Source organism: Hoplias malabaricus, chromosome 5, assembly GCF_029633855.1.
Source record: "Hoplias malabaricus isolate fHopMal1 chromosome 5, fHopMal1.hap1, whole genome shotgun sequence".
Classification (NCBI taxonomy): Eukaryota; Metazoa; Chordata; class Actinopteri; order Characiformes; family Erythrinidae; genus Hoplias; species Hoplias malabaricus.
The window spans coordinates 51,776,851-51,800,683 of NC_089804.1; the positions used below are offsets into that span (position 1 = coordinate 51,776,851).

At 39.1% G+C, this 23,833-nt stretch overlaps 1 protein-coding gene and 1 long non-coding RNA gene across 3 annotated transcripts in view; one reads left to right on the forward strand and one right to left on the reverse strand.

Annotated features, from left to right (window-relative positions):
- LOC136696700 (uncharacterized) lies at positions 1-14,427 on the reverse strand. The gene is made up of 4 exons (XR_010802633.1): positions 14,291-14,427; positions 13,150-13,234; positions 1,172-1,240; positions 1-234 (listed from the first exon to the last, which is right to left on the reverse strand). It is a non-coding gene; the product is annotated as an uncharacterized lncRNA (long non-coding RNA).
- The window catches only part of c1ql4a (complement component 1, q subcomponent-like 4), a 22,735-nt gene continuing 13,204 nt past the window's right edge, over positions 14,303-23,833 (forward strand). The window contains exons 1-2 of one of the 2 annotated variants that reach the window (XM_066671323.1): positions 14,303-14,764; positions 16,175-16,855. In XM_066671323.1, coding sequence (XP_066527420.1) covers positions 16,310-16,855 — 546 coding nt within the window. In that variant the 5' untranslated portion in view covers positions 14,303-14,764; positions 16,175-16,309. The remainder of the gene's footprint in view (positions 14,765-16,174; positions 16,856-23,833) is intronic. The other variant, XM_066671324.1, reaches the window with a different exon arrangement.

The window sequence follows — 23,833 nt, forward strand, 5'->3', positions numbered from 1 at the left end:
AAAGGCGGAGTGTTTGCTCGAGGCTGTCAGAAGTGACAGCAGGCCGAGCGACTTAAAACCTCACCAGGGACTTCAGCTGGACGAGCCGTGCCTTCTGTCCTGTCTCTCCTCTCTTGTTATTCTCTTCTTTCACCTGCAACCCAGAGTCCAGCTCTGTCCGGCCATACACACACATCTGTTGCATGTGCGGTGAGTTTGCCGTACAGGTGCAACAGATGACAGTAGGGTTTGTGCCTGTTAGAGAGACAAAGGTGTTTTTGTGTATTTCTTGGAGGCTAATAAAGCTTACAAAGCTAAGAAAGCTTGTAGGCTCTCATTAGCATTGCGCTAATCAAATAACATTTTTGGCCATTAATCTCAGATATCCCTGCTTACGATTTATTTATATATATATATATAGTGAACACAGTATAATTGTTCTGTAGCCTGTCACATTACTTAACAATTTCATATGTGTAACAGCATAGCCACTGATCTGTAGGATAACAAATATAACCAAACTTTCATTAGTGTATTAGTTTACCTCAGCTTTTGTACAAAAACTGTAAATAAAATATCAATGCTACATTTAATCAACAAATAAAGGACACTAGAAGCAATTGGTTTACATTTTCAACCAAGAAGGAACTTGAGAAATGGAACTTGAGGAACTGCAGTAATGTGCTAGGTAGCTAGTTAGCTATCTTGCTAATTATAGCTTTTAACCTCTTGTCCACTTTATCATATGAGCAACTTCTGTCGTTTATTTGTCTCCATTGTTATAATGATTTGAAAACAGCTACAATAATTATACAGCTACAATAATATATGGAATAATATTTACATTGCTTTTTGTGTGATGATTTATGTGTTCAGTTTAGTGACACCAAGCTGAAGGCTAAAAGCTTAAATCACTTGGTGGCTACTATAGCCTTGTAATTTCAGCACAAAACTTCAGACACAAACTTCTGATGCCATTTTAAGCTCTTTTCATTTCCCCTGACTAATTCATCTTGCCCTCCTCCATGCTGGAAAACATTACTCGCCATCTTATCACACAAACACACTTATTTTGTCCCTAAACTCTGCACCCCACCCTAATTCCCTCCTCCATCCACTCCGTCACCTTGAGCCTTGCCGTCATGCTTCTGTGATCACTTTAAAGGTCACAGAGTGTAGCCACTGTCATTACCTGTCACTCTCTCTCGCTCCCTCGCTCCCTCCTCAGCCAGCTCACTGCCATGCATCTCAGCCCTCCGCTCTGGAAGACAGATCAAAGTGCCATCTTTAGTTGGACATTGAAGGTTACGAGCAGATAGAAGTGATCTCACGGCGAAAGCAGCCGTAGCAGATACGGGGGAACACCAGGTAGAACAGGGGTCCGTTAAGGGGTGTAGTGTAGCTGGCAGTGAAGCTGGCTGAATCTACATTTTGTAGAAGATATATCAACTGACAGTATTTGTCTATCAATTTCACACTGTGGCAAACTCTTTTAACATAAAATGTCTCATGCACAAGAATATGTTTTAAAGAAGTACCCATAAAAATAATCTCATTGGCATCTCTCAAAAGTGCTATATGTACAGAAATAAAACATTTGTTCTATTTGATCCATATCTGTATAGTTTATGATTCTTAGTGATATTGTTAATAAAAATCAATCTGAAATATTAGAAATATTAGCTAAATATTGGTAATATCCTTTCAACATCCAACACTGGGGCTGTTGCTGCCATGGCTAATAAGTGATGAATGGGATAACTTTGTTAGCCATTGGATTAAGTGAAGATATCTGTGGACAGATAATAAAGTAGTGATTTGACTACAGTAAATGACCTTGCCTTTCTGTCACCTGGGACTGCTACTGATTTAAAGAGGCCTTCATTATTAAGCTGTGTGTAGTCCTCTAATTGAAAAGTTCTGTAATTGAAAGAGTAGTGCTGTCAACATTAACGCATTAAAGTATGCTACTAATCTGAAACAGTAACACTGTAATTGCTGAACCTAGAATATGGAGCTCGACAAGTTTTTATTGTTTGAGTCACGGGCTGAAGTAGCATTCATTTCCTGTATTATAAAAATTTGCAACCAAGCTTTGTTGTATTCAGTGCTAAAGCTTTTCCTAAACCGTTTTCTCAGCAAATTAAATATTCCATCCATTATCTGTAAGCGCTTATCCAATTTAGGGTCGCGGGGGGTCCAGAGCCTACCTGGAATCATCGGGCGCAAGGCGGGAATACACCCTGGAGGGGACGCCAGTCCTTCACAGGGCAACACAGACACACACACATTCACTCACACACTCACACCTACGGACACTTTCGAGTCGCCAATCCACCTGCAACGTGTGTTTTTGGACTGTGGGAGGAAACCGGAGCACCCGGAGGAAACCCACGCGGACACGGGGAGAACACATCAACTCTTGACAGCAAATTAAATATTGTAATATATAAATGTTTAAAAAACAGCGTTATTATAGTAATACAGGTTCCTCTAGGCAGTTCTCAGTCCCAAAACTACAAGTATATAAGAGCATTGTTACTGTTGTGATTAATATAATTAATTTACACCAATAATATAATTCCATTGTTATATTAAATGCAATTAATTAGCTATTTTTTAATCGATTGACAACCCTAATAAACAGACATTAAGAATAAAACATTTAACACTGGCACAAATCATAGGCATAGCATTTTTAGCATAGCTAATAGAATATCCATTTAGTGCTGATAGGACGTCCACCGTGGCCAATTATCCCCTGACACTAAAATGGCAAATGTCATTCCTGTGAAGAAAGAATATTGATTTAACCCCCTGAACCCTAGGCTTATTATTCAGTTCTTAGTCTTTAGACTTATTTATTATTCTATTGCGGATCTTCTGTGAATTATTCAAAAAGTTCTATGAAACTAATATGTTAGTTATGCATTTTTAAGTCTGAGAAATTCTACAGGACCTTTAGAGTTTATAGGGTTAATATTGGTGCATAATCTGAATTAGTTTTAGCTTTAAACAGCTTTATCACCTCACCGGATGTGATTGAAAAGGTGGTAAAGACAGCACTACATTAAGGAGGTGGCAAACACAGGTGTATCTTTTTTATCAACTCTGAGGTCTGGACTAATCAATGGCAAACTTTAATCAGATATGATCAATTATTCATGGCCTGAGGCCTAGTGAGGATTTCTCCAAAAACGCTCTCAAACAGACAGCCCAAAATGAATAATTCAAACATCATTTACACAGAACCAAGTGCCTTTCAGATGCCACATGACTGTATTAGAAATATTATGCAACAAAGGATGTTAATTAGATGAGAACAGAATGTATTTATCTAACTTTATATAATTAATAAACTTGCTAAAACCAATTAATACATTTGTGTTGTACAGAAGTTGGCGAAAGTAATTTGCCTATATCTTTTATATTGTCCAGTTCCTTATCCATATCATCTCCCCAATATGCAGGAAAATCCAGTATCCCAAAAACTTAAATAAATGGCTAATCTGAATAGCAATTACATTCATTAATAATGATCTCTGACATGCAAACTGGAACTTTCCAAAAACGTTTGCTCCTATGGAACTTCTGATTGATTTTAAGCTTATTGAAACTCAGTATGGAAAGCTTGAGCATTTCTGAGACAATAAGTAAATAAATCAACAAGATTGGTATTGAACAGCATTCATAAATTGAACATGATTGTAGCAAGTACATTATTTTACTTTACAAGAAGGCCAAGAGAAAAGGGGTGGGGTAGTTAGATAGATGGTGAAAGTGTAATTGCTGACTGTCACAATCTATCTTAAAATCACTGACAGCAAGCAACCATAAGTCACCAAACGATCTCTCAATAATTTAAAAAAACTGTCCACATTTATTTTTCTTTCCGTGCTTTGCTCTTTTCCTGTCCACCTCAGACAACAATGAGGAGCAGTCAACATGTAGTTTGATAAGAGTTGGGTAGATGATTGTAAACATTACAGCATCATCTTTTTGATCATAATATAAAATTACACTGTGGTGCATCAGGTAGTGTCACAGTCACACAGCTCCAGGGACCTGGAGGTTGTGGGTTCGAGTCCCGCTCCGGGAGACTGTCTGTGAGGAGTGTGGTGTGTTCTCCCTGTGTCTGCGTGGGTTTCCTCCCGGTGCTCTGTTTCCTCCCACAGTCCAAAAACGTTGGTAGGTGGATTGGCGACTCAAAAGTGTCTGTAGGTGTGAGTAAATGTGTGTGTTGGCCTGTGAAGGACTGGCGCCCCCTCCAGGGTGTATTCCCGCCTTGTGCCCAATGATTCCAGGTAGGCTCTGGACCCACCGTCACCCTGAATTGGATAAGCGCTTACAGATAATGAATGAATGTAAAATTATTGATTTAAACAAAGTATCTACTATGTACCTGTTTTTACATAACAAATTTCACACATGTAGCAAACGGCTGGAGATTTTTGGTATTGTGCGCCAGCTCAGAGCTGGAAATGTGCAGCGTGGTTTAGGGACGAGGCAGGACATGAGCATGTGCAGGATGCATGGCAGGAATTCACTGTGATCCTCCAGAACATCGCTGGCTCAATTCACTTGTGCTTACTCTGACATTACCCAGGTTTTGTACAGGGGCTGGTAGGAAAAAATCCAGGTAATTACTGGTACAAGTGTTACAGATGTTTGTGTTGTTTGTGGGGGTAAAGTCTGAAAGTCTCATTGAGATAAATGGCTAGAGGTGGATAGTCAGTGATGTTACACTGAACAAAGCTGTGCACTAAATATAAGTCATTTATACAGCATCAACACAATTAATGCCAAAAGTATGTAAATGTAAATACACAACTATGATGTAATGTATTTTATGCCTGTGGAAATACACAATGGGATTAATTCACTCCATTACTTATGTCGGTGCATGGCAAGGCTTGTGGTTTGTGGTAATTAGGTCTACAGTACTCGAAGGCAGGGCTGCATCATTTTCATGTTTATATGGACCAGAAGAGGTTGCAGAAAGAATGGAACAATTGTTCGCTCAACAACACAGCAGACCGGCATTTGCAGAGAAGAGTTCTAATGAGGGCACACAGTATTGATATCTCCATGGGAACGTCCCAGGGCATCACTAACAAACCGTATTCTTGTGTTTTGTAGCATTTCAGTTAATGCTTAGATTAACAAACACAGTTACAAAACACGCATTAAACAAATACAAGAAAAGGCAGTGATGAATTTCATACTTGAAAATGCAGAGGGCATTGGATAATGATGAGGAAAAAGACACAAGGTATAAAGAGCACAGAGTGAGGAAGGAGATGGAATGAATTTGGCTAAGAGATTTAATTACTCTTTCTGCCAGAATGCTGATTCACAACCAAACAGATGCAGTGAACCAAAGCAGACAGGGAAGGAATCAAGTTCACAGGGCTACCATTCATTTTCAACGATACAGGAATAATTTGAACATTTTCTTTGTAACTGGTTTACGGGTTATAGGCATTTTTATACAGATAACTACACTTCAGCAGAACCTTTAAGAGTGTTAGATTGGTATTTTAAGTGTGTGTCACTTGACGTGTCTCCTGCAGAGCACGCTCCCTTGTCATGTTCCTGTCACATCTGAAGTTAAGAAGAAAGATGAGTCCTCTTTAAGGATGACACTGTGTCCTGCTGTGACTGATAGAAAGGTAGAAAGTGTCTGTAACTCTACAGAAATCAATCTTTTTCCCTCACTCTGTCTCTTGCTTTTTCTGTTTTGTCCATTTTCCATCCACCAATTTGACTCTTGTCTCAATGGCTACATTTCCATGCAGAGATGTTTGTTCTTCTCATTACAGATACTGGATGAAGTGATTATATATGTACCCTAAAGTTGACAGTGAAACAAAGAACCTCCATTTGTGTGTACATTACCTGAATTAATTCCTAAAGTGTAATTATTATATGGATATTTTCCTTATTACCATTAAATTTTTCTTTTTAAAGTCATGACAATTTCCCATCTCTTGGCTTGGTCTCCCACATTGACACAGTTCTATGAAGAAAACTGGTCTGAGTTTCTTGGACCTTTGCAAAATGGTAGTGTCACAGTCACACAGCTCCAGGGACCTGGAGGTTGTGGGTTTGAGTTCTGCTCCGGGTGACTGCTGTGAGGAGTTTGGTGTGTTCTCTCTGTGTCCGCGTGGGTTTCCTCTGGGTGCTCCAGTTTCCTTCCATGGTCCAAAAACACATGTTGGTAGGTGGATTGGCGACTCAAAAGTGTCCGTGAGTGTGTGTGTTGCCCTGTGAAGGACTGGCGCCCCCTGCAGTGTGTGTTCCCGCAGATAATGAATGAATGAATGATAATGCACCAGCAATGACAGCTCAGCACACTTGTAGGTGAACACTAACTGTCGGTTCTTTTACAACACCTATTGGATGCTAGCTTGGCCAGCAGTGTGCTGCCTTTGAGTGATGATGAGGGAAAGAGAAGGCCATTCCAGCTACTTCTAACCATGGATGGCTGTGGCATCATCAGTTAAACACATGTATAATTGTACCAGTTCAGTAATTATTATATTTAATATGTTATATGTAGCCTAGGGCTGGTTAAATTTGATCCTTCCTGTCAAGTGTAACTGATACTGCAATTTTCTTTCCTACAGGTTCATAGCCTGTTGCAGCTAGAATGTGTGCCTTCACTACTGTACCATGCTCCTGTGAGTGTGGATGAGAGCCAGTGACTGGATGAGACTGTGTGTACAGGCATGCATTATTCTCCAACGGGCAACTGTGGATAAACGCTGTTGTGCTGTTTTGTGTGTGTGTTATGACACTGTTTGGACTGTGAGACTGATTTCCATCCCCTCTGAGGGCTTTGCCTTCGTCTGCCTGGAATCAGGAGCGGTAAATAAGTGGTAATGGGAGCGAATGGGAGGGAGCTGGGGAGCGCTTTCTGTCATCACTTTAGAAGGTTGTGACCCCAGAGCCCAGTGACACTGAGCTGCTAAATAATTCAGGCGGTATCTCGAGCTGGGCCTCTGGAGAAGCCGTGACTGTGATTGCTTGGAGCTGACTGACTGACATTTGCACATGAAAATGGGCTTGGTTTTCCCCCAAACAGCAGCACAGCTTAAGGAAAACAGTTTCGGGCCTCAGAGGAGGGGTTCAGGGTGAGGCAGAGAGGGGCAAGGCACAGGGATGACAGCATACCCACCTGACAAAGCCTCCCAGCAGACTGTGGGAACAGCCTCTGGAAAAGTGCAACATAGATCATTCAGTATCAGAATCAGAAATAGAAGTACAAGGAGTTTTGTTGTAGTGATACATACCAAACATTTTAAGAATAGATTATTTACAAATGTTCAAATATGAAATTGGATGTTTAAATAAAATAAAACCTAAGTATAATATTATGACAAATCCAAGAGGATAGAGACATTAATATGCTATTATGATCAGTTTATTAATACATGAAAATATTAATTACATTAGTAAATACTAATATGTTATTTCCACTAGCAACTACTTCTTAGTGTATTTTACACTAAATAAGCCAATCAGACTATAAACCATGCTCAATATAAGTGTGGAATATAAAATTAATTAATAATAAATTCTCTCAGAAAAACGGACACTTAGTTTCCCATAATATTACAACATTAACAGTATTTTTTTTAGATTTCACTTATCCCCCACATCTTACAAAGCCCTAACCCTTCCTACAAACTGTCTAATCTGAATGTATTTGTAAGCTGGTACTGTAGTAAACCTTTAGAGGTGAAGTTATGCAAAATTTAACTCACTGCTGGCAATATACGCTTTAATTACTTCTGAGAAATCTCTACAAATTTAGACTGTCACAATAATAAGGCCAAGTCCAATTAGTTAATCCTCTGAGCCAACACAGTCAATATTTAGGTTACGGAAGGTGAAGGAAAGACGGTGTAGCTGATTTATGTAGATGTATATCAAAACTGCAAGGGATAGATAGATAGATAGATAGATAGATAGATAGATAGATAGATAGATATGGTTGGAGTATTAATTATAGTCTCTATTTAGTGAGGAGTTTTGTATATTCTCTCCCTGTATGTGTGGGTTTGCTCTGGGTGCTCCAGTTTCTGGGTGCTGCAGCGTGATGCCCTGCAATGGACCTGTGCCCTATCTGGGTTGTGTTCGTGTTTTAAGCTCAATAATTCCAGGCTGAGGGATCTTAACTCACCATGACCTTGATTAAAAAAGCAATTATTGAAAATGTTTTATTTGTTTAAATTTAACAGTTGATCATGACAATCTGCATAACAAATGGTTTGCCTTTATATATATATTAATTTAAAATGGGAATGTCTGACTGTATCATGTGGTTGGTTTTGTATTGTTTTATATTGTTTCTTGTTTGTGCTCCCCTTGTCATGTGACAGTTTCCCCTGTTTTTGCCTGGTTCCTGCTTGTTCTGAATAGTCATGTGATACCTTTCCCTTGTGTTTCTGTGTCTTGATAAGTTCACAGGTGTTTCTTCTTTGATGTGTCTTTTTATAGCCTGTGTCTGGGGTTCCTTTTTGTGGGTTATTGTCAATCTTCAGTCCATGTTTCTTGGTTTGGCCTCCAGGTTTCTGTTTGTTCTGTTCATAGTCTTATGTTCTTATTTAGCATTTCTGTTCAATGTTTAGTCATTTGTTCTGTGTTTAGCCTTTAAGTTTAGTTGCTTAGGTTTAGTGTTTAGCCTTTAGTCTCCTTGTACATGTATTAGTTTTAGTCTCATTTGCTCTCTCTCTGTCTACTGTTTGTATATTGTCAGTATTTTCTTAGGTCGGTTTGGTTTCTCTTGCATTTCTTGGTTTCTTAGTGTCTGGTTTTGTTAGTGTCTTGTGTTATTTATTAAATATGTATCCTGCACCTACCCCCATCTCTGTTACTAGTCCCTCGACCTAATCCCCTATGTGACACTGACAAAATTACCATTTAGCATATACATTTTATATACTCCCTCTATTTCATTACTTGTTACACCTGCCCTGTCACAAATACTATACACCACTCACATTTGAGTGAAAAGCTTTTGTTTAATCTCTAAACCCTCATGGGAAATGAATGTGGACTTAAAGAGGAAAAGCACTGGGGCTGCATGCTCTCAGTATGCCTGACCATATCTCTCAGCTTGAGTCGAAGGAAAGCAAGGGATAAGTGGACAGCAAAAGGGGGAAAGACGGAGGGGGAGGGGTGAGAGACGAGAGCGAGGGTGGAGCGCGAGACAGATGACAAATTGTGATTAATAAATGTGGTCCGGGATGGCAGTGTGGAACGATGCTTATTAATAGAGAGAATTAGAGTGGCTGTGCAACTCAATCTGCACACTGTCACTCTGCATCAGGCGCCATAATCAGAGCCTAATGAAACAGCACGGCGGCTCCTTCTCTCCTTCCTCACTCTGTTCCTCTCACTCTTTCACCATCTCCCTTGCTTCCTGCAGCCAGCTACCTTTACCCTTCCTTACAACTAAATTCATACATGAATACATATGCATGCACGTCCATGTCCTAATCTTTATGAAGGTTTTACTCCACTATAGGAACTTTAACATTTCCATGTCTCCTCTAGGCTCTAAGCCTGAATGCCTCATGGGTCAGTGAACTGCATAACACAAATATTCAAGGTCATATATCTTGAGTTTGGTTGTGAAAATAGTCTATATAATAAGACTATAAAACATATACTTAAATAGATAACACAGTTACTGAGCTTAGGTTATGAGATTGAATTGGACAAATAAATGATGCTAAAGTTAATGGGTATCTTAATGTTTTACTGTTTAACTACTTATATTATTCATTCATGGTCTGTAACTGCCTATCCACTTCAGTGTTATGGTGAGTCTGGAGCCCAACGGGAATCACCAGGAACACACCCTGAAGGGAGCCCCGGTCCTTCACTGGGCAACACCTACTCACTTTTGTTTACCATATGGTAAGGCTGTAGAAACACTGGATTCCTTTAAGAGATCTTGGCAATTAGATGGCGAGCTCTGTTAGAGATGGGAAAACACTAAACCTGAGCTTCTTAACTCAAGTACTGGGGACTCACTGCCCTGCAGTTTCAGTTATTCCCTGCCCCAACACACCTGATCCAGCTCATCAGCTAATCATCAAACCCTCCGTGAGCTGTGTCAGGGAATAATTGAAACATTGCATGGTAGTTGGCCCTTCAGACAGAAGGGAAAACCCTGCCTTACACTGTTCACAATGTTCTGTGTAATGGTTGCTAACTCTAGATTATTTATCAGAGCATGAGATCTTTTACTGTTTGTGAATAAAACAGCTTGTAACTGTAAGCCCTGCCTTTCAATGAAAGTAAAAATGTCATGTCCAAGGGGCACACACCATAAAGAATATTGCTAAAACTCTGCGATTTGCAGTTATGCTTATTTCTGTTCAGACCCCAATTTAAATGAATTGAAGTCTTGAGGTCAAAGAGTAAATTGGTATGATGCAGTAGATTAGGTAGAAACTAAACAGTAACTATGTAGGTTTCCAGGAAAATGATGATGTGTATACAAGCTATTAGGTTGAATTCCTTACTAAAAATAAACCTTTAATTATTTATTATATTTAAAGTGACTGTTAATAGTAAATTATGTGCATTATTGTCACTAGGTACAAACAGTGTAAATGTAACTTTAAAAGCACAGCAGTGGTTTTTGAGTTCATCTGTGCTCCATAAAGGTATACTGCATCCTCTTATGACAGAGATTTGAATATTTCATTCATTATCTGTAAGCGCTTATCCAATTCAGGGTCACGGTGGGTCCAGAGCCTACCTGGAATCATTGGGCGCAAGGCGGGAATACAGCAGCTCAGCAGTTCAACAAATAAAGAGAACAAGCAGAAATGGTAGAAAAATTTGCGATTTCTTAGTCTTAGCAAAGAACACAGGTATTAATTTACTGCTACTACTACACTGGAAAAAAAAGTATGCACTTGAATTTACTTCATTTAAATAGGTATAATCAACAAATAATCTCATTTGCCTTAAGCAAGTTAAATTACTTGCTTCACTTGAATGAAATGACTTATACTGGAATAAAATTAAACACCGTATAGCCTATAAGGAACCTTCATAGTGGGATCTGATACACAACGATACACACAGGTACTTTCAAGTACTAGGAACATAATACACATTTCAGAGTTTATGAGATTTTTGTATAGTACATGGAACATAATTACATTTTCTGAACACCCCCCTCCCCCCCAAATTTAAGATAAATTGTTCGATTGTTGACTCAAGTGTGCGTGTGTGTGTGTGTGTGTATCCCTCCAGGGTGTTTTCTTGCCTTGCGCCCACTGATTCTGGGTAGGCTCTGGACCCACCATGCCTCTGAACTGGGCAAGTGGTTACAGAGCATGAATAAATGAAAGTATGGCATCACACCAAAAAAAAAGAAAACAATCCACCAGGTGGAATATACAAAGCTACAAGTTTTATGTGTGTATACATCCCTCTCAGTGTATGAAACTCACAAGCCCAGAGAGAGGCATTGTGTGCACACTGACTTTAAAGTGTTCCTCACGCTGCAAGCTCTTTTCCCTCTGCCTCTTTCTGCATTTGAGAAGATTTTCACATGCTCAGGTTTTGCAATAGGCGGGTTTTTGACCGTTTGGGCTTAGTGGTCAGGGCCATTTCTCTCAGTGAATGCTATTAGATGATGTCTCCTGGTTCTGCAACTGCCCACCTCATAGACTGTAGATGGCACACCTACTAGGAGAAGCCTTCTACAGAAAAACAAACATGGAGGATGTGTACCTTGGTGATTTGAGTTTATTTTAGAGTATAGATTCAAGGCAGGCCCAGCTCTGTACATTGAGAAAGGGTGGAATACAAACTTAGCATAGCTAGTAAACAGATGACTGTCGAATGAATTGATACTTTGAACATCTGGAAACAGCGATCGACTCTTGGCAAATGATTCAGAGAGTCAAACCTAATCAATCCATTAACGCAAGGCTTTGGTGCAGTTCTGCGGAAAACAGCAGCTCTGTGAACTATGAAGGCTACTCCTAGTATGTGTAATATACATTTTATGAGGCAGGCAGTCAAAGAACAAGGAGATATCAACCCATTCAGCTGTGGCTCCCAACTGAAACTTGACTGTAAGCCATGTGTCATTGTGTTGTTTTTTTTCCATTTTAAAATCTGTTGAAGGTGAATGTTATTACATCTGTGTGACTGTGTTGGAAGGTATGTTCTTGTTTAAGCCAGTGTGTGCATGTGTGTTTGTGTGTGTGTGTGTGAGTATGAGAGACAGAGAGAGAGAGAGAGAGAGAAGAAAGTTTTGCAGTATAACCTTTCACACATACATAGCTAGATATGTATATGGATAGATGATGATGAAGCAAATTTAAATACCATAAGTCTGTTATGACCCATACCCTTTGATGCCCTTTTGGCTTCATTGGCTTTTACCAACAACATAACAGAAAATTAATTAGTCGTATAAAAACACACATACACAGGGAAATAAAGCTATGCACAACATGAATAAGAACTTAAAGTGACTAATGGGCTGTTTAGGTCACACATCATGGAATAGGCTTTCAGGGTTGTATACTGTGAGGCAGAACTAAATTTATGTTTGCCATGGTTAAATGTACGAGACAAGCCAAAGTAACAATTCAAAGCAGCCATCATATTGCTAGTAATAAATATGTGGAGCAAGCTCTTTTAAAGTCTTTATAGTGACTCAAATCAATTTAAAGCAAAATGCAACTAACAAACAAAGGATATGAACGAGACATGATAAAATGAGAGAGCGAGAGAGAGAGAGAGAGAGAGAGAGAGAGGAAGGAGGAAAGAAAAAGAAGAAAATGGGAAAAAATGAGGGACAGACGGCTCAGAGACGTGCATATTTCAATATTAATCAGCTCAGTAATATTTTAACAGGCACTAAAAATCCAATTCTCACTATATTGCCTCTGACTCTCGGCAATGATTATACATCCATAGAGGCCGAAGCTGCACTGGAGAAGAGTGGGTGTGAGTGGGCATGTGTGTGCACATGTGAATGTGTGTGAAACAGAACAGACTGACTGACCCATAAACTGAAAGTGACACACCATTTAACTCACCCCACAAAACGCATCTCACACACACATTCACTCCAACATGTCCCTGTTGAATCCTCCCAGAAGCCAAACTCTCATATCTCACCACTTATTATTTGGGAAACATCTCGCACAGCCTCTCTCCCAATCGCAAGCTCCCTGTGCGTCTTTTCCCCTGACAGTGGTCATATCTGAAAAAGGGAGGAGGGATGAGAAAGAGCCATCAATATGTATTCCCCCTGCTCCCACCTCCGCCATTAAACTTTAAAAATGCAGATGTGTGATTAAACCTGACAGGGAGGGAGATCGTATGAGTTACACTGAATCCTCAATGGAGCTGAAAAAAAAAAAAAAACACCCTCTCATATTTAAACACATCCCTAACACATGCGGCACGCAAAGCTACACAAATCATTGACAAACTACTTTCCCTACATTGACAAACTATTCTCTCTATTATGTAGCCTTTAGCAATGCTGACGATACCACATCATTTAATTGTCATTAATCACATGTACACATTATAACAAAATTTATGGCAAAAGGGCTGCTTATGAGAAATTATGAGTAGAAAATTAGCACAAGGAGACAACCCCTGCCTATTTATTGCTCCAAGTCATCTGTCTCGGTAAGTTAAATTTGTGATGATTTGTAAAGACTTGGGATTCGTGGGGCTGTCTCTATAGATTACACAAGTCAGTATAGATAAAGGCTTATGATATACTATTGTGTATGTGTGTGTGTGTGTGAGAGAGAGAGAGTGAGAGAGAGAGAGAGAGAGAGAGAAAGAAGCAGCATGGGTGTGTGTGCAGGAGGAAGAGAGAGAGCATAAGAAAGCACAGTGGTCTCAGTGTCCTTCACTAATGAGGTCTGAAGCGAACATACACACCACACACACACACACACAAACAATAGAACATTAATGTTGAAAATGCTTACTGGATATATTCTCTAACCCACAACACTGATGTGCGAATCTTAGGTTACGCGTTTCTGTCTTTAGTATTTTGTTTAAATTGCCTTAAATTTCATCTAGTGACTCAAAGTGCAAAGGTTACTTAGGGCTGCGCGCTAATTACGTTAATAGTTACGGTACTTTTTCCTTTAACAATTAATGAGTGGTAAAGGGGGAAGAGAGAGAGAGAGAGAGAGAGAGAGAGAGAGAGAGAGAGAGAGAGAGAGCTGGGAAGAAGGAGGAGGGAGGGGGGATAGATCGAAACATGAAGGGGACAGTGGTGAAATCTCACAGGTGGTGGAGAGGTGGAAGCACCACAGCCGGCTGAAGCATTTCCGTGAAGCTAAGTCCGTTTCAGATTTGTATTCGTAGCTCAGCATTGAGTCGCTCGTTAGATTTAACCGTCAATTTAAGTTAAACCAAAGCCTGTCCCCGGCGAGGTGAAACAGGTTTACAGATTCACCGCTGTTAGCTTCAAACGAACTTGCTTATCTGCTTCAGAGCAGTTTTTCGCTTTCAGCTCAGGTTCTGGCCGATATTTTTTCTCTTCTCTAACCGTCGTTTTGATTTGAATTTCTCGACCGTTGGAGCTGAGCGTGTTCCGTGCGCTCGAGCGCTCGCTCGTCCAGTGAAAACTGCTGTGAAGATGAGTAAAAAGCGATGGCTCTAACTTTTAAGTGCCCTAACCCATCAGAAACTCCCCCAGAAAGGACAAAACAGTGACTGGGTTTTGGTTTTCAACACAAAGTAACCATTAGAAGACACGGTAAGTTTTCTTAAATTTATTGTACTACAATTAATGAAGATGTTGTAATGAGTCTCGCTACATCTACTAAGATTTCACTCAGAGTAGTCTACCCGTCATGTGCGTTATACGTGTTTCTTGTTTCTTCCTTTTTTATTTGAAGTGACTTTGAGTGGCACTAACAGTGTTTAGTTAGTTAATTAATTAACTAACTACACATATCATTGCTTGTCTTTTTTTTTGGTAAGACATATCAAGGGTTTGGAAGCAGAGGATGACATTTTGAGATTACATTAAAAACATCGTTATAACGACAGGAAATATCTTTTCAATCAAATAAAACTGTTAATTTTATGGCTGAATTGTGATCAGCAAATGTTACTTGTAACACTATGGTTCCAAATTCCCAAAATATAAAACTGAAACAATGTTGCTGATAATAACATAAAAATCTAACTGGGATTTTAAGATATTACATACAGTTTGAAGTCATGCATATATTTAATGGAGGTTAGCTTTAGCTAATCTGATTATGTATCTGCATATCTATTTTATTTCTTCCTCCAGTTTTGGAATTTTAACACTTCCCATGAACGCATTGAATCAGTTTCAAAACAAGACATTTTCCTAGTGTTCTAAGACATCAGACACATTATGTACTCATTTTTACGACTGGGAACCCTACAAAAACCACACAGAAATCAAATTTGATTTGAAAGAGGATTTAGAAGAATATTGTCACTCATGTTTCATACATTTTCCCTCATGGTAAAGTGGATTTTTGCCTGCCTGTGTGAACATGGTATAATTTATTTTTCTTTAAAAAACGGGAAAAAATAAACATGAACCTTTTAATTCATTGAATGTGACAGTTTCTCTATTTGTCAGCTAATACTAAAGAGCCTCTTTGTTGAGCTCTGGGACAAACACCATTTTTACCGACCTGCGATGAAAGAGCAAAACTAAAAGAGTCTTGTGTGCCCTGGAGGAATCCCTGCATAATAACAAAGCTTGCAGAAGTGGTAATGGAGACAAATAACTAACTCAACATTAGAAGCCAAAAAAAAAGTAATACAATCACTACAGTAATAATCGTCATGTGCATAGTATTGTAGTAGATGGGTAATCCAGAGCTCACTGGTTTCATCTCTACTCTTTTTTCTTTCCTGACACTCCCTCATATTCTTCTCTCCACCCCATTCTCCCAGAGTCCCTCAGCACCTTTTCCTCTCTGTATGCTCCACACTCCATTTGCCTCATCCATAAATTCATCCATTACCCTTCTCCCTGTTGGTTTCATCTTTCCATAGACATCCCTAGATCTGACTTTTGTTTATATATATATATATATATATTATATATATATATTTATATTTATATATATTTATATATATATAAAATATCCCAACGTCCCCTTTGTCATATTTTTAGGCTGTATTTTTGTCAAATCCACTGTCCACGCTGGCGGGCACCATTCCACCTAAAGGAGAGGAGGACTTTCTTGCGCTGACTGCCTCCCGGCTCAGCCGCCGCAAGCGCGTTATAGGAGCGGCCGTGGGCGTGGCCATGGTTCTCATTCTTTTGGTCGCTATACCTCTATTGGTTCACAGTACTAAGGGGACAGGAGCTGGAAGTTCAGGAAGTCATTATGAAATGCTTGGCAGTTGTCGGATGGTCTGTGACCCCTACACCCCATCGCAGCATGGGCAGGAATTGACGGCTGTCTCCCCACCACCTCCTGATTTCATGAACCGAAGAGGAAAGTCTGGATACAGAGGGCCCCCAGGGATCCCAGGACCACCTGGCCCCAGAGGACCGCCTGGAGAGCCTGGAAAGCCTGGTCCTCAGGGGCCCCCAGGACCCGGGCCTAACGGTTACGTTCCCTCATTCTACAGCCCGAAGATTGCTTTCTATGCAGGCCTGCGTAAACAGCATGAGGGCAGTGACGTGCTCAAGTTTGATGATGTGGTAACCAATGTGGGTAACTACTATGAGCCCAGCACTGGCAAATTCACTTGTCCCCTCCCTGGCATCTACTACTTCACCTACCATGTTCTCATGAGGGGAGGAGATGGGACCAGCATGTGGGCAGACCTCAAAAAGAATGGGCAGGTGAGAAATTTTATGTTAGATTTGATTCAGTTTTGCACATTGATAATGAATTAAGTTTTAGCCATATTTGCTTATAAGTAGTTTCTCAGAATCCTACAGCGATGTTTTCTCTAACTTCTTTAGATGAGCCTTTGAGAAAATGAAATTTGATAGGCAAATGGATAGGAGAAAAAATCAATATTAATGTGTTCCCATGGTGGTGGTTAAACTGGGCTTGTATTTTTGAGAAGAATGTGAATGGAATGTACTGGGCAGTAAGTGTTATCCTCAAAGTAGTTGAAACTACTCCATCATCATGCATGGTCAAAATGTTTAAAAGATACTGTACTTCAAGAGTCAAACTCAATTAAAAACACTCACAGTTGATGTCGTACAATAGGGAACATTTTGACAGGCCATGGTAGTTGGTGATTACAAATGTTTATTACCAATAAAATCTAAAAACACAACATTCGGTTTCAGCTACGTTCATATTTAATTTGCACTGATATGCCTCAGGGGTGGCACAGTGGCGCAGTTACACAACTCCAGGGTTCTGTGTTTGGTGTGTTCTCCCCGTGACTGCGTGGGTTTCCTCCAGGTGCTCTGGTTTCCTCCCATGGTCCAAAAATACACATTGGTAGGTGGAATTGTGACTCATTAGTGTTCGTGGGTGTGTATCCCCCTGCGAAGGACTGGCTACCTGTCCAGGGTGTGTTCCACTCGGTGGCTCCGGACCCGCTGTGGCCCTGAACAGGATAGGCGATTACAGACAATGAATTGATTAATGAAAGATATGCTTCAACATGGTATATATCTAGCTAAGTTTAGTCTTTAATAAGGTTTAGCCTATACATAATTACAGTAAAACCTCAGCTTACGTGTTTAATTTGTTCTATGACCGAACTTGTTTGCTCAAATTAAATTTCCCCATTAAAATGAATTGAAATACAATTAATCCATTCCAGCCCCCCAAAAACCACAACACTTTTTGTTACGTGTTTTTAAATAAGAAAAATGTAATTTATAAATAACAAATAATTTATAAATATAATAATACATAATTAAAGTAAATGTAAAGAAATTAACTGGTTCTATTAAGTGTATTTACCTTAAATATCAGACGAAGACATTGGCAGAGGTGGAGATTGGTGGAGGAGATTAGGGGGAGGTTTTCCTTTTCTTGCTCAATCGCTTAACTTACTCGCTACACACTTAATGCTACAATGCTATAAAAAACAATGATACGACAGATGCACGGCAACATAACCAAGTTTTCTGAACGCTCGCTGGTGGCAGGTGGTGTAAACTCATTTGCTTGGAACTCAGATCCCAGCTCGCGTCTTAAAGCAAACAATCGACCGAGCGACAGATCGTATCTCAGAAAATTGATCGGAAAGTTGATTCATTCATAAGTCAAGGTTTCACTGTACTTAACTATTTACAGTAAGCTTTAGTACAAAAACTGATTTTTTGTACTAAATTATTTTATTTATTAAAAAGTTATATTTTATTACAAATGTAATTTAAATAAATCATTCATTACGGAACGATACGATATGGCACAGCCATACTAAATATAATTACAGTCACATTATTCCTGGCTAGTCTGATGCAGCTGTATTACAGTTAGATATGTAGTTAATGCATATGGATATTTTAATTATTACATTTTTTACATATTCGTTTAAGAAACATAAAGTTTTGGTATTTTTGCTCCTAGGCTCCCCCTAAAGTTGGAGAGTGTAATTCACTTATAAAGCATTGTTCTGAAATCAGGCAGGATGATGGGGGTGGTGTCCTGCACTCCTTCAAAACCACATAGTAGCTGCATTACAGCATAGAAGCTGTAATATTAATGCAAATATACAACCTTATGCTACTTCAAATGCATGTTGTGTTTATTATATTTGGTTTTAAATTTTGCATTACTGAGGTGCTTCAGTTCTGAAATTTTGTGTTTTTCTTGACTATGTCCGAGTCATAGAGAAAGGTGCATGGCCATTATGTGAAGAAATACATAACTAGGATTCACAGTGGTTCAGTAATTTGGGGGTTTTGCCTATGGCAATGTCGGAATAGTAACTGGGTTATATGGAACCAGACAAAAATGTTTTATTTTGACTATAATGCTCTGTCAGTACTAGTTAGGAGTACACAAATCCAGTATTTCATGGTCCAGCCCGATTTCTTTACAGCCAAAAATTAATAAACTATTTTTAAAACCATCAGTTTCCTTTTTAATGGCCCTTGTACAAAGAAAATGGCTACTTTACACACTAAGGTATGTATTATTATGCTGCCACATTTTGTTTATAAGTAGCAGCGGGCTTTAAACAAAGCATAAATGCACTTAACTATACTTAGTTTTTTATATCATAACATTTCAGTATTCATTAAAATAATGAACTAGTTTGGAGAAAATATGTGCCTATTTTAGCCTTAAACAATTCCAGTTGTGCATCCCTACTCAGTGTAATGGCAATTAGTTTAATCACCAGAAAGGAAGACCGATCCGTGTAGAAACCAGAGTATTAAAGACACATAGTCAAGTATGCACTCCGATTTCTGGTTTATTTGGACAATCACAACAGTTTATATAGAGCTTTTATTATGTACACTGTTTTGTTATCTCTGATTACTTTCCCAAGGCCTACATTCTCGATATGGGTCTGCTAGCTCACTTCTTACTTCTCCTTATTTTGCCCTCTTATGCATATTTGACATTTTAATTAAGCTTTCCTAAATCTAACTTAAGCATTGCCTGCAAAGTACTTCTTCTTTCTCAAAGGTACACACAGGGTCAAGCACAGCACATTCTGTTGAGTACCATAATCACCACATATCATCTACATTATTAGATTATCATACATGGATGATAATATTATGTAATGTGTTAGTTTGCATTTTGCCATCACACTCAGGCGATGTGAAACAACCACATCTAAAATGATCTTATGTGCAGTGGTTAGTAGCCTAACTTATATTTCCTTTGCCAAGACAAATCAAATGTTGGCACTGTGTCCATTAAAAAAAACAATAATATAACATTTTCAGGTGAAAAGCAGAAATTGGGGAGATTTACTCAAGTTTTACCTTTTTGGAAATAATGTTTTTGGGGTTTTTTTTCAGATTTTTCTTTTTTTATTTCTCTGAAAATGTTAGTAAATGCATGTTTATTGCAGTTAGTGCCAACAACTAGAATTAACAGTCAACGAATAAGCATGCTGCATTTTCAGTCACTTTATGAATAGTTATGTTACCAAAGCTAGAGCAGTGCAAGTGTTTCATAGCAACATTTCAGCACTTTCTGAGGGAGTGATTTGAAAACCCGACTCTCTCATTTACAAGCATGTTCGCAACTTATCACCTTCAAGGTGGTGCTGTAGAGATAAGCAGATATGAGTGTCGATGTGTGGACAAGCCAGGTGTGGGCATGTACATCAAACAAATAAATAATTAATAATTAATTGATGGCTTATTCATCCAGTAGTTCAGTCCCTTGACACTAATTAAAGACTAAATGTAAATATGGATGGTACAAAAAAAGATGTCTACTGTGCATTTGAGAGATTCTATGACCTGTGTGCACATGAAATCAAATGATAAAACCATTCACACATTCATTTTCTGTGAGGTGGGAAAGTCCACAGGCACATTGACAGGTTTATTAGAAGAAGCTACAAAATGACCATTTCCAGTTAATTAGGCACTGAAATCTGGAAATGTTTTCCCACTGTCAACTATTCTCAATGAGTCTGATGGTGCACCCTGTGAAAATATCAGAGTGAAAGCACATTAAAGAAGTCCTGTGGCTGCCATGTACAGTTTAGTATTATCATGCAAGTCTGCTTTCCCTATTAAATCATTCATAACTCTTAGATTGGATCCTCTGCTCAGCACCCATGCCCCCTCTTCTGTATGTTCATTGATTGCCCATTAATTATCTTTTCACTCAATTCAATTATTTAACCCCATCTCAGTCCATCTCAAACCCATCAGGTGGCTCTTCTTCACTCAGCTGATGGGCCTCATGTCCTTCTGATAGAGAGGTGTGTGGGTGTGTGTGTGTGGCATCAAGTATGTAATTTGACAAAAAAGAGCAATAGAGATGACCTGTAGAAGTAATATACTGCAATGCATTTGAGGCTGTATTATAAACAATTGGGCAACGGTAGCTAGAAAATTGAACTAATGAGAAAATGTGGAATTTAAATTTATAAAATACCCCAGAATGTAGATCTGGGCATACACATATTAAAAGAATAATAAAAACTCAAGTAGGTGGTTTTGACAGATGCTGGGAGACTTGAAATCCCAGAAGTGTCATCTCAAAGGAGACAGTAAACCTCAGGGATTACAAGCCTTATGTTAATTTTTAAAAGGTTATTTTTGTATACTTACACATTGGAACACCCACAGGAATGCTGTTGTAACATGTTTAAAGTTGAGGTAAACCACAAAATGAAACTGCAATGGGGTACGTTGAAATAGTTCAGTGGGTTGTAATCTCATATCTGAAATGCAACTTATTTCTATTTTGCCTGATCTGTGGTACAACTCAGCTGTGTTGCATATCTGCCTTCACATATGACTGTAAAATGTGAGCACTTAATAAAGACCTAAAAATTACGTATTGCATTAAAAATGTGACAAAAAATTCTGATCACCCAGTAGAATATTGGTAATTTGGGTGTTGTATAGAAACGAACTGTGAAAATTAATTATCTATACATCTTAAAGTAATTTTAATCCATGTTATTTAACCTCAAAGAGAACAGTTGCATGTACAATACATGCAGTGAACTGCCCTAATGCTTTGCCTCACTGAATGAACAACTTCCTAACACAGTTTCAGACCTCTTGTGCTGTACCAGTTGAGACTGTGCACAGTATGGCAGGCCAGTGGGTGGCCACAGGGCCACAGTGTGCCAGCAAATTAAGAAGCAGAGGGAGGAAAAGATGTGGCTACATGAAAGGAGGCATAACGGAGAGGTCTGCCGAGGCAGACAGGGCGCTTGACGGAAAGATCAGACGAAGGAAAGGAAGATAGATGGCTCAATAGAGACTTACACATAGAGGCAAGGCTACTGGGAGGCCTGCGCCAGGGCCAGAATGAGCGTGGAGCTGGACACAGATGGAGAGCAAGCCAACATGTCATGGCCAAATAGGTTAACAAGTTGTCTGGATAAAAAAGAAAATAATGAAGAATACATCCAGACGTTGGCATTTATTTACCTAATATGAATGTGGGCAGACGTCAGAGTGTTAATTAAAGCTCTGATGGCTCCTCCTGGGTGTATTCTGCATAAGGCTTCACCTGTTTCTGGGCTGCTGTGTACATCTGGTTGAGCTGTCTGTGCTGCAGGTCTGATGGACTTTGAAAGCTTCCCACAAGGGGGACTTCATGGTGTAGTTGAGATGGTATGTTCGAAGTGAGCCCCCCAGTGGGGGGGGGCTAAAGATTCCCCAGTGTGCGCTAACACAATGACACCAGTCATGGGACTGCTAAATACTGCTAATCTATTGCTTTACGTAAATCTTCCTGGCATTTGTGCGTCCCCAAATGACCTTATAACCACCCTGCCCTCTAGCATTTTGCTGGATCATCCATGAGTTAGGTGGAGGAAGTGAATGTATTGGTCAGTATTGTGAAGTAGTATTGATAAGAATGTCTGTAAAAGTGACAAACATGCATAAAGTGAAATAGAATGAGATGCAGCTGAACGAGTTTCTTTTGGATTCAGTTTGACTTTACACTACCCTCTTGTCTTGTGAAGAAGTGTATTAAAAATAAAGATGAATTCATTTAGGTGATTTCGTAGGTTAGCCACATAACAAATTTGTCAATAAGTATTTGTTAAATAGTCTTAAGGGATTTCACATAAGATTAACAGTCTATAACAATTTCATTCCAAGTTTTATTCACAGAATTATATGTGAAAACCAAGAACTATTAGGAACCTTTCATTTTAAGAGGGTAGTAAAATTTGATGGGCCCCTGATGACTGTTGTAGCAGTTAATTTGTTCACAGAGAGTGGAAAAGATTAGTGATGTAATTATAACAGTGCCCTTCTCCATCTTTAATGACATCAACTTCACATTTCTCCTGATTAATTCAATATATTGCCCACTCAGTTTAAAAGGCAACACATGAAAATGCTCACTGCTCATTTGTTTGCTGTATCACAGCACCTGCTGGGGCTGAAGTGAATTAATTAGCACTCATTAGATAGTTGTGTGCTGTGGCACTGTCACTTTAGAATTGCCTGTCTGTCCCAACCAAGGGCTGAAGACATACTGAAAAAAAAACGTTAATAGATTTGTTAAAGTTAAAATTATTTGCATGAACATATAAACAGATGTTTGGTCTAGCCTGTGTTATTTACAGAGACGTGTTCTGTATTTCCTTTTGTGACTTGTGAGTGCATTGTTAAAGTCTAGGGTTATTCTTGTGCATGGGTTAGATAATCGCTATTTGAAGTCCCTGTTCTCCTATGATGGAATAACCAAAGACAAAAGATGTAAAGACATGAAAAGATTTGTTCATTGGGCATGACAGTGCGAGCATTAGAGGTGGCACCTTTATTGCTCCAAGGCCGTTAGAATAATGAGATGTTTTTCAGCATCTTTTCTTTAATGCTAATGTGGATTTGATTCACAATAAGACAGCAGGCTCGTATGTCATCTCTGGCTCAACGGCACCATTTCTTCCTTCTCATCGTTAACTTCCCCGGTGCTGTTAATCTTTTAATTTATAGCCCCACAACTCTGCTATGTAGTTCCAAAGCCCTTTTTCAGAATCCATGGAGTAAAGTAGACTAATGCACATTTCATCCATTTTCCTTTTAAAATTTCCTTCATTTTTTTTTCTACTGTCACACGGTCCTTTAATAGATCACCAAAAGGTCGAGCTCTTTCACGCTGTAGTGTAATAAATGCCATCGCCTGTCTGTTAATGACCTGTACCTGCTATAATAAATGTCTCTTCAAGCAAC